At 48.9% G+C, this 12,211-nt stretch overlaps 1 protein-coding gene across 6 annotated transcripts in view; it reads right to left on the bottom strand.

The window, feature by feature from the left end:
- Positions 1 to 12,211, bottom strand: part of azi2 (5-azacytidine induced 2) — a 53,821-nt gene that overhangs the window by 3,513 nt on the left and 38,097 nt on the right. For 3 of the 6 annotated variants that reach the window (XM_088997683.1, XM_088997685.1, XM_088997682.1), the window contains 2 exons: positions 5,109 to 5,233; positions 92 to 926 (listed from right to left, as the gene is read on the bottom strand). In XM_088997683.1, coding sequence (XP_088853809.1) covers positions 496 to 926; positions 5,109 to 5,233 — 556 coding nt within the window. In that variant the 3' untranslated portion in view covers positions 92 to 495. Of the gene's footprint in view, positions 1 to 91; positions 927 to 5,103; positions 5,234 to 12,211 lie in introns of those variants that run through there. The other 3 variants (XR_016115162.1, XM_088997684.1, XM_088997687.1) reach the window with 3 other exon arrangements.

Here is a 12,211-nt window from a genome sequence, read left to right on the forward strand (position 1 = left end):
GAGACGATAAAGCAGTTCGGAAAACAAATAAATATATTAATGAATGACAGTGAATAAAAAAATTAAACAAATAACATTATGATTTGTTCAATCAATTTTATGTACAAATTGTTTTTTATTTTAAAGTAATGGTACAACTGCATGACAACTTATTAAAAAAAAACACAAAAATACAAATTAAAAAATACATTAATTCCATTTTTGTATGTTTCTTCCCAAAAAAAGTAGATAGGAATACCAGGTTGATAAGGATCGTTGTAAAGAGTAGGACTATCCTCAAATTTGGAATGATATCCATGCCGAGTCATCAGTGCTGCTTACAAGCAATGCTCTTTACCTCAAAACCATTCCTCTGGCTTTCATCTGGTTCCCGTAACTTGCAGAGCAAATCTTGTCCATCCCACAGGGCAGTAATGTTCTTACTAATTTAAGGCAGATAAGGCTTGAGCAAAGTGGCATGTTTGCAAAGTCATATTTTTTGTGCTGATGTTCTCCTCAAAAGGGTTTGCTATACTCTGTAGTGGGGGTGCTCCTCTGACTACAGTTTCCATTCAATGATGATGAATTTGAAACAGCTGAATGTCCCACCCAGAAAAGGGTGTCACTCGGTTTAGGGGGACTGGGGAAGGACCTTGAGCTGTCATCTATGGAGGCCTGGTTAAGGGGCGGTGGGGGCAAAACAGCAGAAACTGTCTCATTCCCAACCAAAGCCTGCCCAGAGCACTGCTGTGTTGGCCATGGGCCATTATACCAGTGGTCCTCTGACAAAATGTCCGGCAGAATGGTGCCCGTTAGGCCAACCTCGGGGGGGCAAGTGCGGCCAGAACAAGAGGGCAGGAGGGGGGCACTGGGCGGTTGAGGTGCTGATGTCCGAAGAAGGGCCTGGTGGGTTGTCTCAGACTCTTGCAGACACTGAATTGGAACTGCTGTGGGAGAAGGAAGAGCAAAAAGGCAAACATAGTCAAATGATTTGCCATACGCTTTTTTTTCCCACCAAGCAGTGAAGGTAAATCAACTTTTTTACATTTGTCAATTTTTGTGAACAGGAGGCAGGAAATGCTCTGAGTAGATCTCACCAGGTCCGTTCATTGCTGAAGCTCATTACATGTTATATGCAAATACAAGTAACTTCAAGAGGACTGCAAATTCTCAGATGGACTACTATGCCAGGGACATTGCGATATGACTGTGGAACCTTCTATGTACCATGCAGAAGGGCTCATCTGTCCAACATAGTACATATTCGTTATAATTCCTGATCCGCATCAGCGCAGGATGGTGGGTTGCTTAGCACAGGATGATGGCCCATTGTAACAACGTGTAACTCCTCGTTCGTAACTGATTCTAACTGGATATGTGTGCCATAGTGCGTGGTCCCCAACCGTCTTATAACTGCGGACCTTTCCACAGCGGTCAAGCAGGTATTAATAATGAACATTAATACACTGTGTTCTCAAATGGAGCGTTTGCCTTGTGAGGTAAACGTTGGTGCTAAATGAGCAAACGTAATAATAAATAAATGATGTTTCAAAAGAAAAGACCCCTCGACTCCTTTAATAAACAAATAATTAATTATTGTGTATCGGTCCGCGGCAGAGTGATTGGGGACAGCTCCTGTATTTTGCTTTTCTACTTTCATTTCTTTCATAACTTTGCTGCTGTGTAATGTAAATTTCTCCACTGCGAGACTAATAAAGGCAAATCCAATACAAATCCAAAAGATGCTTTCTTGTTACTCATCCAGTTATTAATATGATTCAAATAGTTCTGAAGAGGAAAGCATACATGTTTGCAATCGATTAAAGAATTTATTCCGGTCATTTTGATGCATCTGGAGAGAAATGTAGTGGCAAACTCTTTAGTACCCACAGTACCCAAAAAAGGCAGAAGAGGGCGACAAAGCTCCGTGGAAATTGTCTCCTGGGACGTTTTGTAAACGAACATCAACTAGAGAACTATAGAAGTCTTGCCGCAACAAACAGCGATTCACCATAGCGTTATCTATGTGTTTACCTTCTAATTTTGCCATCAACACGTAACAACACGAAGTTTTCAGACCAAACAAAGTACTGCAAAATGCATTGAGGTGATGCAAGGTATGTCCTTTCTCGGTTAGGGGCGTTCCTTCAGTGACGTAGGGTGAGGACTCGTCACCAACTCAAAAATAAGACTTCCGGAATATTCAGCGCGAGTCTTAAAATGTAAAATAGAGCTATTTGCGGTGGAATCTTTGTAAAATACGCTCAGTAGAAGTCATTTGAAGCGATTTTACAAATTATGGACACAACTTGTCCGCAGACGTCGGCTGTCCTTTAAATGTTTAAAGAAGAATTTCAAAGTTAATTCTACATTTGACTTGGAGCCTGCGGAGCTCATGGAGGGGTGATGTGGTGAAAAGATGAAGTTCTAGTGATGATCTGGGCTGAAGAATTCTGCACGAGTTGAAGTTTGTGGAGAAGTTTCTGAGGGACACCAAGGAGAAGTGAATTGCGATTTGGGAGGTGACAAGACTATGAACAAGGATAGCAGTGGTGTGAGGGGTGAGAGATGGGTGAAGACGATTGATATTGCGTAGGTGGAAGTACGCAGATCGGGTTAAGCTATTGATATGGGAGTGGAAAAGATAGTGTGCTGTCAAGGATGACACCCAGGCTCCTGACCTGATGGGAGGGAGAAATTGTTGAATTGTCAATAGTGAGAGAGAAACGGTTAGCTTTGCGGAAAGGGGATTTGGTACCAACAAGGAGAATTTCAGTTTTTTTCGCTGTTAAGTTTTAGGAAGTTATGGGTAAACCAGGATTTAATTTTAGAGACAGAGTGAAAGGGAAGAAGATGGAAGAGAGACGTCGGGTTTGCTGGAGAGCTAGAGCTGGGTGTCATCTGCAAAGCAATGAAAGTGTATACCAAATTTACAGAAAATATTGCTGAGGGGAAGAAGGTAGGTAATAAAGAGGAGGGGTCCCTGCACAGAGCCTTGGGGCACACCAGAAGATACAGGAGAGGACTGTGAAGTGAAGGAGTTAATTTGGATGAACTGAGAGTGGCCAAAGAGATAAGAGTGGAACCAGCGTAGGGGCGTGTCGGTGATCCCTATGGAGGAAAGTCTGTCAAGGAGGATGGGGTGAGAAATGGTGTCAACAGCTGCGGTTCGTTCAAGAAGGACGAGGATGGAGAGTAAACCGGCGTCAGCTGCCAAAGGAAGTTCGTAGACATCGTTCTGGAAGAGGTGAGAGTGTGGCTGGGAGAAAAAAACTTTTTCAAGGATTTTGGAAATAAAAGAAAGGTGAGAAATGGGGTGAAGGTTACTGAAGTCATTGGGATCAGATCGAGGCTTTTTAAGAATTGGTGTGACAGCTGCATTTTCGAGAGGGACAGGGACGATTCCAGGGGACAGTGAGGAGTGAATGAAATGAAAAATGAAATGAATGGAAGGAGAGATGCCAAGCAGGATCTGACCATATCTATTGGGAGGGGACCTAATTGACAGGAATAATTCTTGGATTTAGTTATGAGGTTCGAGATTGTAGAGGGATGACGGGGTTCAAAAGAAGATAAGAGAGGACAGGGGGTACGAAGGTTGGGAGAGGGGAGGGGTACAGAGGAGCCCGGATGCTGGTGGATTTTGTTGACTCTTTCAGAAAAGAATAGAAGGAGAGAATTCCAAGTGCGAGAGGAATAAAAGTGAGGGGGGGGGGAGATACAGGGGGTTGAAAGATGTTATATAAAGAAAAGAGAGCCCAAGTATATTTGCAGATGACATGATCTTTGATCGCTTTGATCCGCTCCTCTTTCATCTGGAACTGCTTCATGTCATCACAAAGAGGGTACAGCAAGTCCTGAAGAATGAATGACTCTCTCTGTGTCTTTGTTTTGTCATATTGTCTTTGTGCTGTCATATTATTTGTTATTTAGTTGTTTTTTGTTCTTTTGACTTCAAGACGGCGCCGCGAGAGTGGCTGCCTTTCCAGCAGCTCATGTATTTTGTTTTTCTACTTTCATTCCTTTCATCACTTTGCTGCTGTGAAATGTAAATTTCTCCACTGTGAGACTAATAAAGGCAAATCCAATCCAATCTAATCTGTAGCGAGAACAGGGAAAAGGTGGGGGAGAAACGAGAGATGTGGAGGTATGCCCTGGAAAGGAGAGGAATGAAGATCATTCGCAGCAAGACGGAATACGTGCGTGTGAATGAGAGGGATCCAAGGGAAAGAGTGATGCTACAGGGAGAAGAGATAAAGAAGGTGGAGGATTTGAAATACTTGGGGTCAACTGTGCAGAGCAATGGAGAGTGTGGAAAAGAGGTGAAGAAGCGTGTCCAGGCAGGCTGGAGCGGCTGGCGAAAAATGTCAGGTGTGATGTCTTATAGTGTGAAGGGTTTCAGATAGGATGAAAGGAAAAGTGTATAAAACAGTGGTGAGAGCAGCCATGATGTTTGGACTGGAGACGGTGCCACTGAAGAAAAGACAGGAAGCAGAGCTGGAGGTAGCAGAGCTGAAGATGTGGAGGTTTTCTTTCGGAGTGACCAGGTTGGATAGGATCAGGAATGAGTACATTAGAGGGACAACTCATGTTAGAGGCGTTGGAGAGAAAGTCAGAGAGGCCAGACTGAGATGGTTTGGACATGTCCAGAGGAGAGAGAGTGACTATATCGGGAAAAGGATGCTGAATCTTGAACTGCCAGGCAGTAGACCAAGAGGAAGACCGAAGAGGAGGTTTATGGATGTTGACAAAGAGGATATGAAGGTAGCTGGTGTGAGAGAAGAGGATGCACAAAATTGGGTTAGATGCAGGACACTGATTCGCAGTGGCGAGCCCTGAAGGGAAAAGCGGAAAGGAAAAGAAGAAGAAAAGTGTTGACTTTTATTCATTTTATATATTGAAAGCCTAACATAGCAATTAGCAAACAGGAGTTGCCATATGCTCCTGTGATTTATGCTGAGTACTTTCTCTGCGATGTTTTGCAGATGTATGAAGCATTAAAAAAGACCTCTGTCTACTGTATATTCATTATTGCCCTGGGAAACCAGTAGAGCATTCTTGATAGGATATTGTCAAATTATCATAAATGGGGGGGAAAAAAATCAAACATGCACATACACACACCTCACCTCGTCTTGCCTCACTGGTCAATGGTCTCAACTTCCGAATGAGGCCTCTCTGGTGTCTCATCTCTGAATGGAGACGAGTGATCTCAGAATGCAAAGTCCCGTATGCCTGCTGCATGCTCTTCTCTCTGCAGATGCACAGAATATTGGATTCAAACACTGTCCACACGATGTAGCCATATGCCGGTAGAATGAAATCATCATCATCTTCATCATCATCATCATCATCATCATCATCATCATCATCATCATGACCATGACGATGATCAAAATAAAAATAAAATTAAGAATAAGAGTAAGAGTAAGAATACATTTAATTTCAAATTGCCATTCAAAACTCTCAAGGACACGTCACGGGATGAGATTTTTTTTTTTGCGTGCGGGTGAGCAGCGGCAGCCATTCGCGCCAGCGTTCACTCTACCACCCGGACGTAACACAGTAGCAAAGTTATGAAAGGAAAAGGTAAGAAAGAAAGAAAAATACAATAATAAAATTAAAAGATAAAATAAAAGATAAAAAGATAAAATAAAATAAATAAAATACAGGAGCTGCTGGAAAGGCAGCCACTCTCGCGAAGCCATATTGAAGTAAAAAAAAACTTTAAAAAAATATGACAACACAAAGACAGAGAGTCATTTATTCTTCAGCACTTGCTGTACCCTCTTTGTGACATGAAGCAGTTCTAGATGGAACAGGAGATGATCAAAGCATCCTTTTCAGCAATGGATCAGGGAATGGTGGACTATGCACGTCTACTACAAGCTAAATGTTGAAAGCATACACAAAGCTGTAGCATCCATTGACGAAAAGAGATTGTCTCACATCTCCTGTCCCACATAAATCCGCTTCAATTCCAAGCCGCAACAGTTCCACATACGCATCGGCGCTCTGCGCTGACACTCCTATCTTTTTATTGCGGGCTCCTCAAGCCATGCATACATCCAGCTCCAGACTGTCCAACAGCACCGACCTTTCCGCTGAACAAAGCAGGGCTGTGAAGATGCTGCCCATTACAGGTGCAAAAAAGCACAATGGCCCCAAAGCTGTCCAGCGATGACAGTTGAAAGGCACCGACATTCCTCCCATTCAAAAACAGAACTGGCATATTCATATCCTGCCGAAAAGGCGCAACCGCTCAGCACAGTCTCTTCCTTGATGAATGCCGTGGCCAAAAATGCTGAAAAAAATCTGTATCCATTCCACACGACACGCAACACAAAGTGACACAAGAAAACACAAAAACAAAAAAAGCATGAGAGCACTTGGTCTCGTACAGGAGTGGTCCATCGATGAAAAGGTTTCTTCCCCTCATCTGTACTTCTTTAAAGGTGTCAGGCGTTTCGGTTCTTATCCAAGATGCTTCTTCAGCGAACTACAATCTTACTGGTAGTTTCGGCCCTATATATATATATATATATCCCTACTGTCCAGACATGTGCGGTGCCAGACTCTACCATGATAGGTCCCTGCTCTCAGGCAGAGGACTACTCCCTGCGGCTCCACTGATTGCTCCTATTGTCCTGACTAACGACTGGCCTGATTTCTCTATTTGATCTAGCATCACCTCATCAGCATTACTAATTCTATGTTGTATAAGCCAGCTGTTGTACGAACAATCCAAATTGAACCTCACACTACCATATCGGTTTAGTGAAGGATTTATCTGTTTTATGAAAATCGCTTCTTTTACTCCCCTTTCAAACCATCTATGTTCTTTCACATGGAATAGTCCTCTGCTCCCCCCAACCTGAGAGCAGGGACCTATCATGGCAGAGTCCGGCACCACCATGTCTGGACAGTGGGGATATATATATATATATATATATATATATATTTTTTTTTTTTTTACTGAAGAACAATATGGCCGAAACTACCAGTAAGATTTTAATTAGCTGAAGAAGCATCTTGGAAAAGAAGCGAAATGTCCGACACTTTTAAAGAAGTACAGATGAATGCAAGATAAAATATTAAAAAATAATGAAAATAGATACATTCATATATGCAACTGCACATACGTCGCATAAGGTGATTGTGCTATTTCCAATAGTGAATGGGTTGAGTCCAGGTTTTTGATGTGTTTATTCAGCAGCTTGAGAGCAGTCAGCAGGAACGAGCGGCAACAGTCTGGCCGAAGGAGCTGCCCAATGATAACAGAACCTGCTCTCCTGACAATCGATCTATTATCTCTCTGTCCCAGGGTGAGATGCTGCCTGACCAGCAGACAATTTCAGAGTGTAGGACTGAAGCAACAACAGAGTCATAGAAGGTCTTCAGGACCTGAAGAAGACCTCAGTTTGAGTAGGAAGAGTAAGCTCTGTCACTTCCTGTTCAGGGTATGGTGTTGGTTGACCAGTCAAGTTTATTGTTGATAAGAACTACTTCTAGAAAGTTACCCTCCCTATATCCATATCCCTGAATGTTCATCGGTGCAGGTGAAGACTGTTTCTAACAGAAATCCACAACCAAACTCTTTGGCTTCTGGGGGTTTATCTGGAGGTGATTCTGCAGGCACAGTCGGTGAAGTCCTCTGACATGAGGTGGTTGTCTACTCTGGCATGTTGCAGTTTATCCTCCAGCAGGTTGGGCTGGATGGTGTTGAAGGCACTTGAGAAATTGAAGGACATAATCCCCACAGAGATCCCAGCCTTCTCTAGGTGTAACAGTCTCATGTTTAGGAGGTAGATGATGGCGTCATCCATGCCGATGCTAGGGTGGTGTCACATCCTGATTAGCGTCAGGTGCGCGCCTCTCCCCTCCCTGTTCCTTGGGCTCGCACATCTGATTTCCATTCACTAATGTGCCTTCTGACTATAAAAGTCACCCGGGTAGCCTCAGTATCCGCCGGTGTATGGGCCTCCCAACCCCTTAGCAAGCAGTCGCGGTCTCCCCTTACCACACGCAGCACGTTACGGAGGTGAGCCCGGGTGCTGCGCCCAATTTCTTATGCAGTGCTCGTTGGTGTTCGACCAAAAGCCCTCCGCATACGCCAGCAACGAGGCTGAGGTGGCATTTGTTACCAGCCTACTTTCCGCCCAGGCAGCTCCCTGGGTGTTGGCGGTCCGGGAGTCCCAACCCGAACTCTGTACCTCTTACCCGGACTTCGTGGCCGAGTTACGCCAGGTGTTTCATCACCCGGTCACAGAGAGCTAAGCAGAGGACTGTCAACAAGGACTTGTCCGGCCGCCGATTACTCCATCGACTTCCGCATCCTGGCCGCCCGGAACGGGTACAACGATCGGGCGCTGAGAGGAGTCTTCTGCCGCAGACTCACCGCCGCTCTCAAGGACGAGTTGGCGACCCGCGACACTGGCACAACTCTCAATGAACTGATGGCCGTCGTCCTGTGCCTCGACAATCGTCACCGGGAGAGGAAGCGTGAGCAAGGCGGCCAGCGGGCAGGCGACCCCGGGAACCGGCGGCGTACATCCTCACCCAGCATCAGCGAACAGGCCCGGCGTCAGGAAGGGAGCCGATGCAGATGGGGGGCAGAAGCGATCGCGCTAACCCCCGGCGCCTGTGAGTCCCCTTCCAAACGACGGCCGCGGTCCCCGGCGGATTCGACGAGGACGGCGGCTGTTACGCGGCTGGAGTTGGACGGCGAGTTAATTGGTCCGCCCAGTTCCCTTGCGATACGGGCGTTAGTGGAGTCGGAGGCTGACGGGTGCTTTCTTGACCCCCAACTGGCGTCTTCGATGGGCTGTGGCATTGAGGAGCTAACGATCTCCAACGAGATTCTCGACTTGGATGGCCGTTTATTAGCCAGGGTCACCCGAGTTACCGCTCCTCTTAAACTCTGGCTATCGGGCAACCACGTCGAGCATCAACATTTCCTACTCATGCCTTCCTGCAACGTGCCGCTCGTGCTGGGCCTGCCCTGGCTCAGCACCCATGACCCTTCTCATGGGAGGGCCCCACCATACAAGGCTGGAGTCCCCACCGCTACGCGCACTGTCTTCGGTCGGCCACAGCAGTGCGCAACCTACCCCACGGTGGCCCGCCCGAGATTTGCCACGAGGGCGTGCCACGATGCTCCCACGACCTGCGGGAGGCCTTCAGTAAAGACTGTGCGCAATCCCTGCCACCTCACCGACCGTATGACTATGCCATAGACCTACAGCCCGGGGCTCCACTACCGGACTCTTGACTATATCGCATCTCTCACCCGGAACAAGAAGTTCTGCGCACATACATTGACACCCCCCTCGCGGCGGGACTTATCCGACACTCACGTTCTCTGCTCGAGAAAAAGGACAAGACCCTGCGTCCGTGTGTCGACTACCGGGGTCTGAACGACATCACCATCAAAAACAAGTACCCGCTTCATGGATTCGGCCTTCGCACCCCTCCAATCCGCCACCATGTTTACCAAGTTGGACTTGCGTAGCGCCTACCATCCAGTTCAAATCAGCGAGGGGGAAGAATGGAAAACTGCATTCAAAACGCCCTTGGGGCATTTTGAATACATGGTGATGCCGTTCGGACTGACCAAAGCTCCCACCGTTTTTAAGGCCTGATGAATGATGTGCTCAGGGACTTCCTTAATGCTTTTGTTCTTGTTCATTTGGACAACATTTTGATTTTTTCCAAATCCGCAGAAGAACATCAACAGCATGTCCGGCGGGTCCTGGCGTGGCTCCTGCAAAACCGGCTCTACGTTAAGGCAGAGAAGTGCGAGTTCCACGTCCGTTCACCGACTTTCCTAGCTTTCATCGTGGAGCAGGGGCAGCTTCGGGCCGATCCCGCCAAGACCAAAGCAGTAGATTGGCTAACACCCAAGACGTGCAAACAACTTCAGCGATTTTTGGGGTTTGCCACTTTCTACGCGATTATAGTCATAAGGCACTACCATTAACCCGTCTAACTTCCACCAAGGTTCCGTTGAGGTGGACACCCGAACCTGAGGGTGCGTTTAACTTCACCAACCCCCCAGTATTACGCTATCCTGACCCGGACCACGCATTCTCGGTGGAAGTGGACGCCAGAGTCCGGGGCGGGGGTGGTCTTATCGCAACGCTCCCCAGTTGACCAGAAACTCCACCCGTGCGCCTTCTTCTCCCGTCGTCTCAGCCCTGTGGAGGCCAATTACGACGTGGGAAACCGGGAACTGCTGGCAGTCATGCTGGCCCTGCAGGAGTGGAGACACTGGCTCGAGGGGGCGAAACATCCCTTCACGGTGTTCACCGACCACAAGAACCTGGCGGTCATCCGGTCCGCCAAGAGAGTGAATTCGCGCAAGGCTCGGTGGGCACTGTTCCTGACCCGCTTCAACTTCACCATCACCTACTGCCTCTCTACTACTACCTACTCTCAAAACACCAAACCGGACGCCGTGTCACGCATCCATGAGCCAGCAGAGACGGAGGAGGTCTCTACCAGCATCCTGCCGGCGCAAACCATCCTGGGCGGTCTGAGGTGGGAGGTGGACTTCTCCACCTCCTCAGCAGGCGCAAGGTGGTAACCAGGCTCCGAAGGGGTGTCCGGTGGATCAACTATTTGTCCCCCCACCCTGCGCGCTGAGGTGCTGTACTGAGGACACGTAACCAGGCTCCGAAGGGGTGTCCGGTGGATCAACTATTTGTCCCCCCACCCTGCGCGCTGAGGTGCTGTACTGAGGACACGTTTCCAGGGTCGCCTGTCACCCTGGAGTCAACAGGTTGATCCACCTTGTTACCCAGCGGTTCCGGTGGCCGGAGCTCAGGACGGACATTGATGACTTCGTGAAGGCCTGCACCTGTGGGAAGGTCTCTCACCAGCCCCCGGCGGTACTTTTCCAGCCACTGCCAGTCCCCTCCCGACCTTGGTCCCACATATCCCTGGATTTCATCACGGGCCTTCCCCGTACCGTGGCAAGACGGTCGTCCTCACTGTGGTGGACCGCTTCCCCAAGTCGGCCCAGTTCATCCCATTAACCAGGTTGCCGTCCGCCACTGAGACGGCCCAACTCCTGGTTAACCACGTCGTCCGTCTCCGCGGGATTCCGGTGGAAATCGTGTCGGACCGGGGACCGCAGTTCGTGTCCAAGGTATGGAAAGGTTTCTGCAGGTCCATAGGGGCGTCGGCGAGCTTGTCGTCTGGTTACCACCCTCAGTCCAAAGGCCAGACAGAGCGCAAGAACCAGGACTTGGAAGCATCTCTACGTTGCGTGTGTCTCCACCGTCCAGCGTCCTGGTCCCTCCACTTGCCGTGGGTGGAGTACGTGCACAACACCCTGGTCTCTTCAGCCACAGGTCGGTCTCCTTTCATGTCTGCCTGTGGTTATCAGCCACCGCTATTTCCCACCCAGGAGGGCCAGGTGGAGGTCCCGTCCACTCAACATCACCTCAGACGGCGGGCCCATCGGGTGTGGAAGGAGACCAGAGCCGTCCTGTTGCGCACGGCGTCCTGGAACCAGCGCATAGCGGATCGTCGTCGCCGCCAGGCACCGGACTACCAGGTCGGGCAGGAGGTGTGGCTGTCCGCAAAGGATCTCCGGCTGGCCGGGACGTTGGCCAAATTGGGCCTGCGATTCGTGGGGCCTTTCCCCATCGAGGCCATCCTCAGCCTAATCTCGGTCAGGCTGCAGCTGCCCCCCATGATGAAGGTCCTCCCAGTTTTCCACATTTCCCTACTCAAGCCTGTGGCAACCAGTCCCGTAGCCCCGGCGCTTGTTCCCCCTCCGCGGATGGTGGACGGCGAGCCGGTGTACACCATGCGGAATATCTTGGACTCGCGGCGCATGGGCAGGGGCTTGCAGTATCTGGTCGACCGGGAGGGCTACGGGCCGGAAGAACGCCTGGATCCTCGACCCATCACTCACCGAGCGGACTCGGCTCATCCAAACCGGGTGGGCCACCAGGGGAGGGGGGGCACTGTCACATCCTGATTGGCGTCAGGTGCGCGCCCCTCCCTGTTCCTCTGGCTCGCACACCTGATTTCCATTCACTAATGTGCCTTCTAACGATAAAAGTCACCCGGTTAGCCTCAGTATCCGCCAGTGTATTCCCTTTCATGATTCTCCACTGCTGTATGCAAGGTCGGTCGCTCACCCTTTGTGCTGTCATTTTGTTTGGTGTTCCCCTGCGTGTCTCAGTAAAACCTTTTGAACTCATCTACTGCCTCCATCGAG

Source organism: Hippocampus bargibanti, linkage group LG06 (genome assembly GCF_051943395.1).
Source record: "Hippocampus bargibanti isolate YZ-2025 linkage group LG06, ASM5194339v1, whole genome shotgun sequence".
NCBI classification, from domain to species: domain Eukaryota; kingdom Metazoa; phylum Chordata; class Actinopteri; order Syngnathiformes; family Syngnathidae; genus Hippocampus; species Hippocampus bargibanti.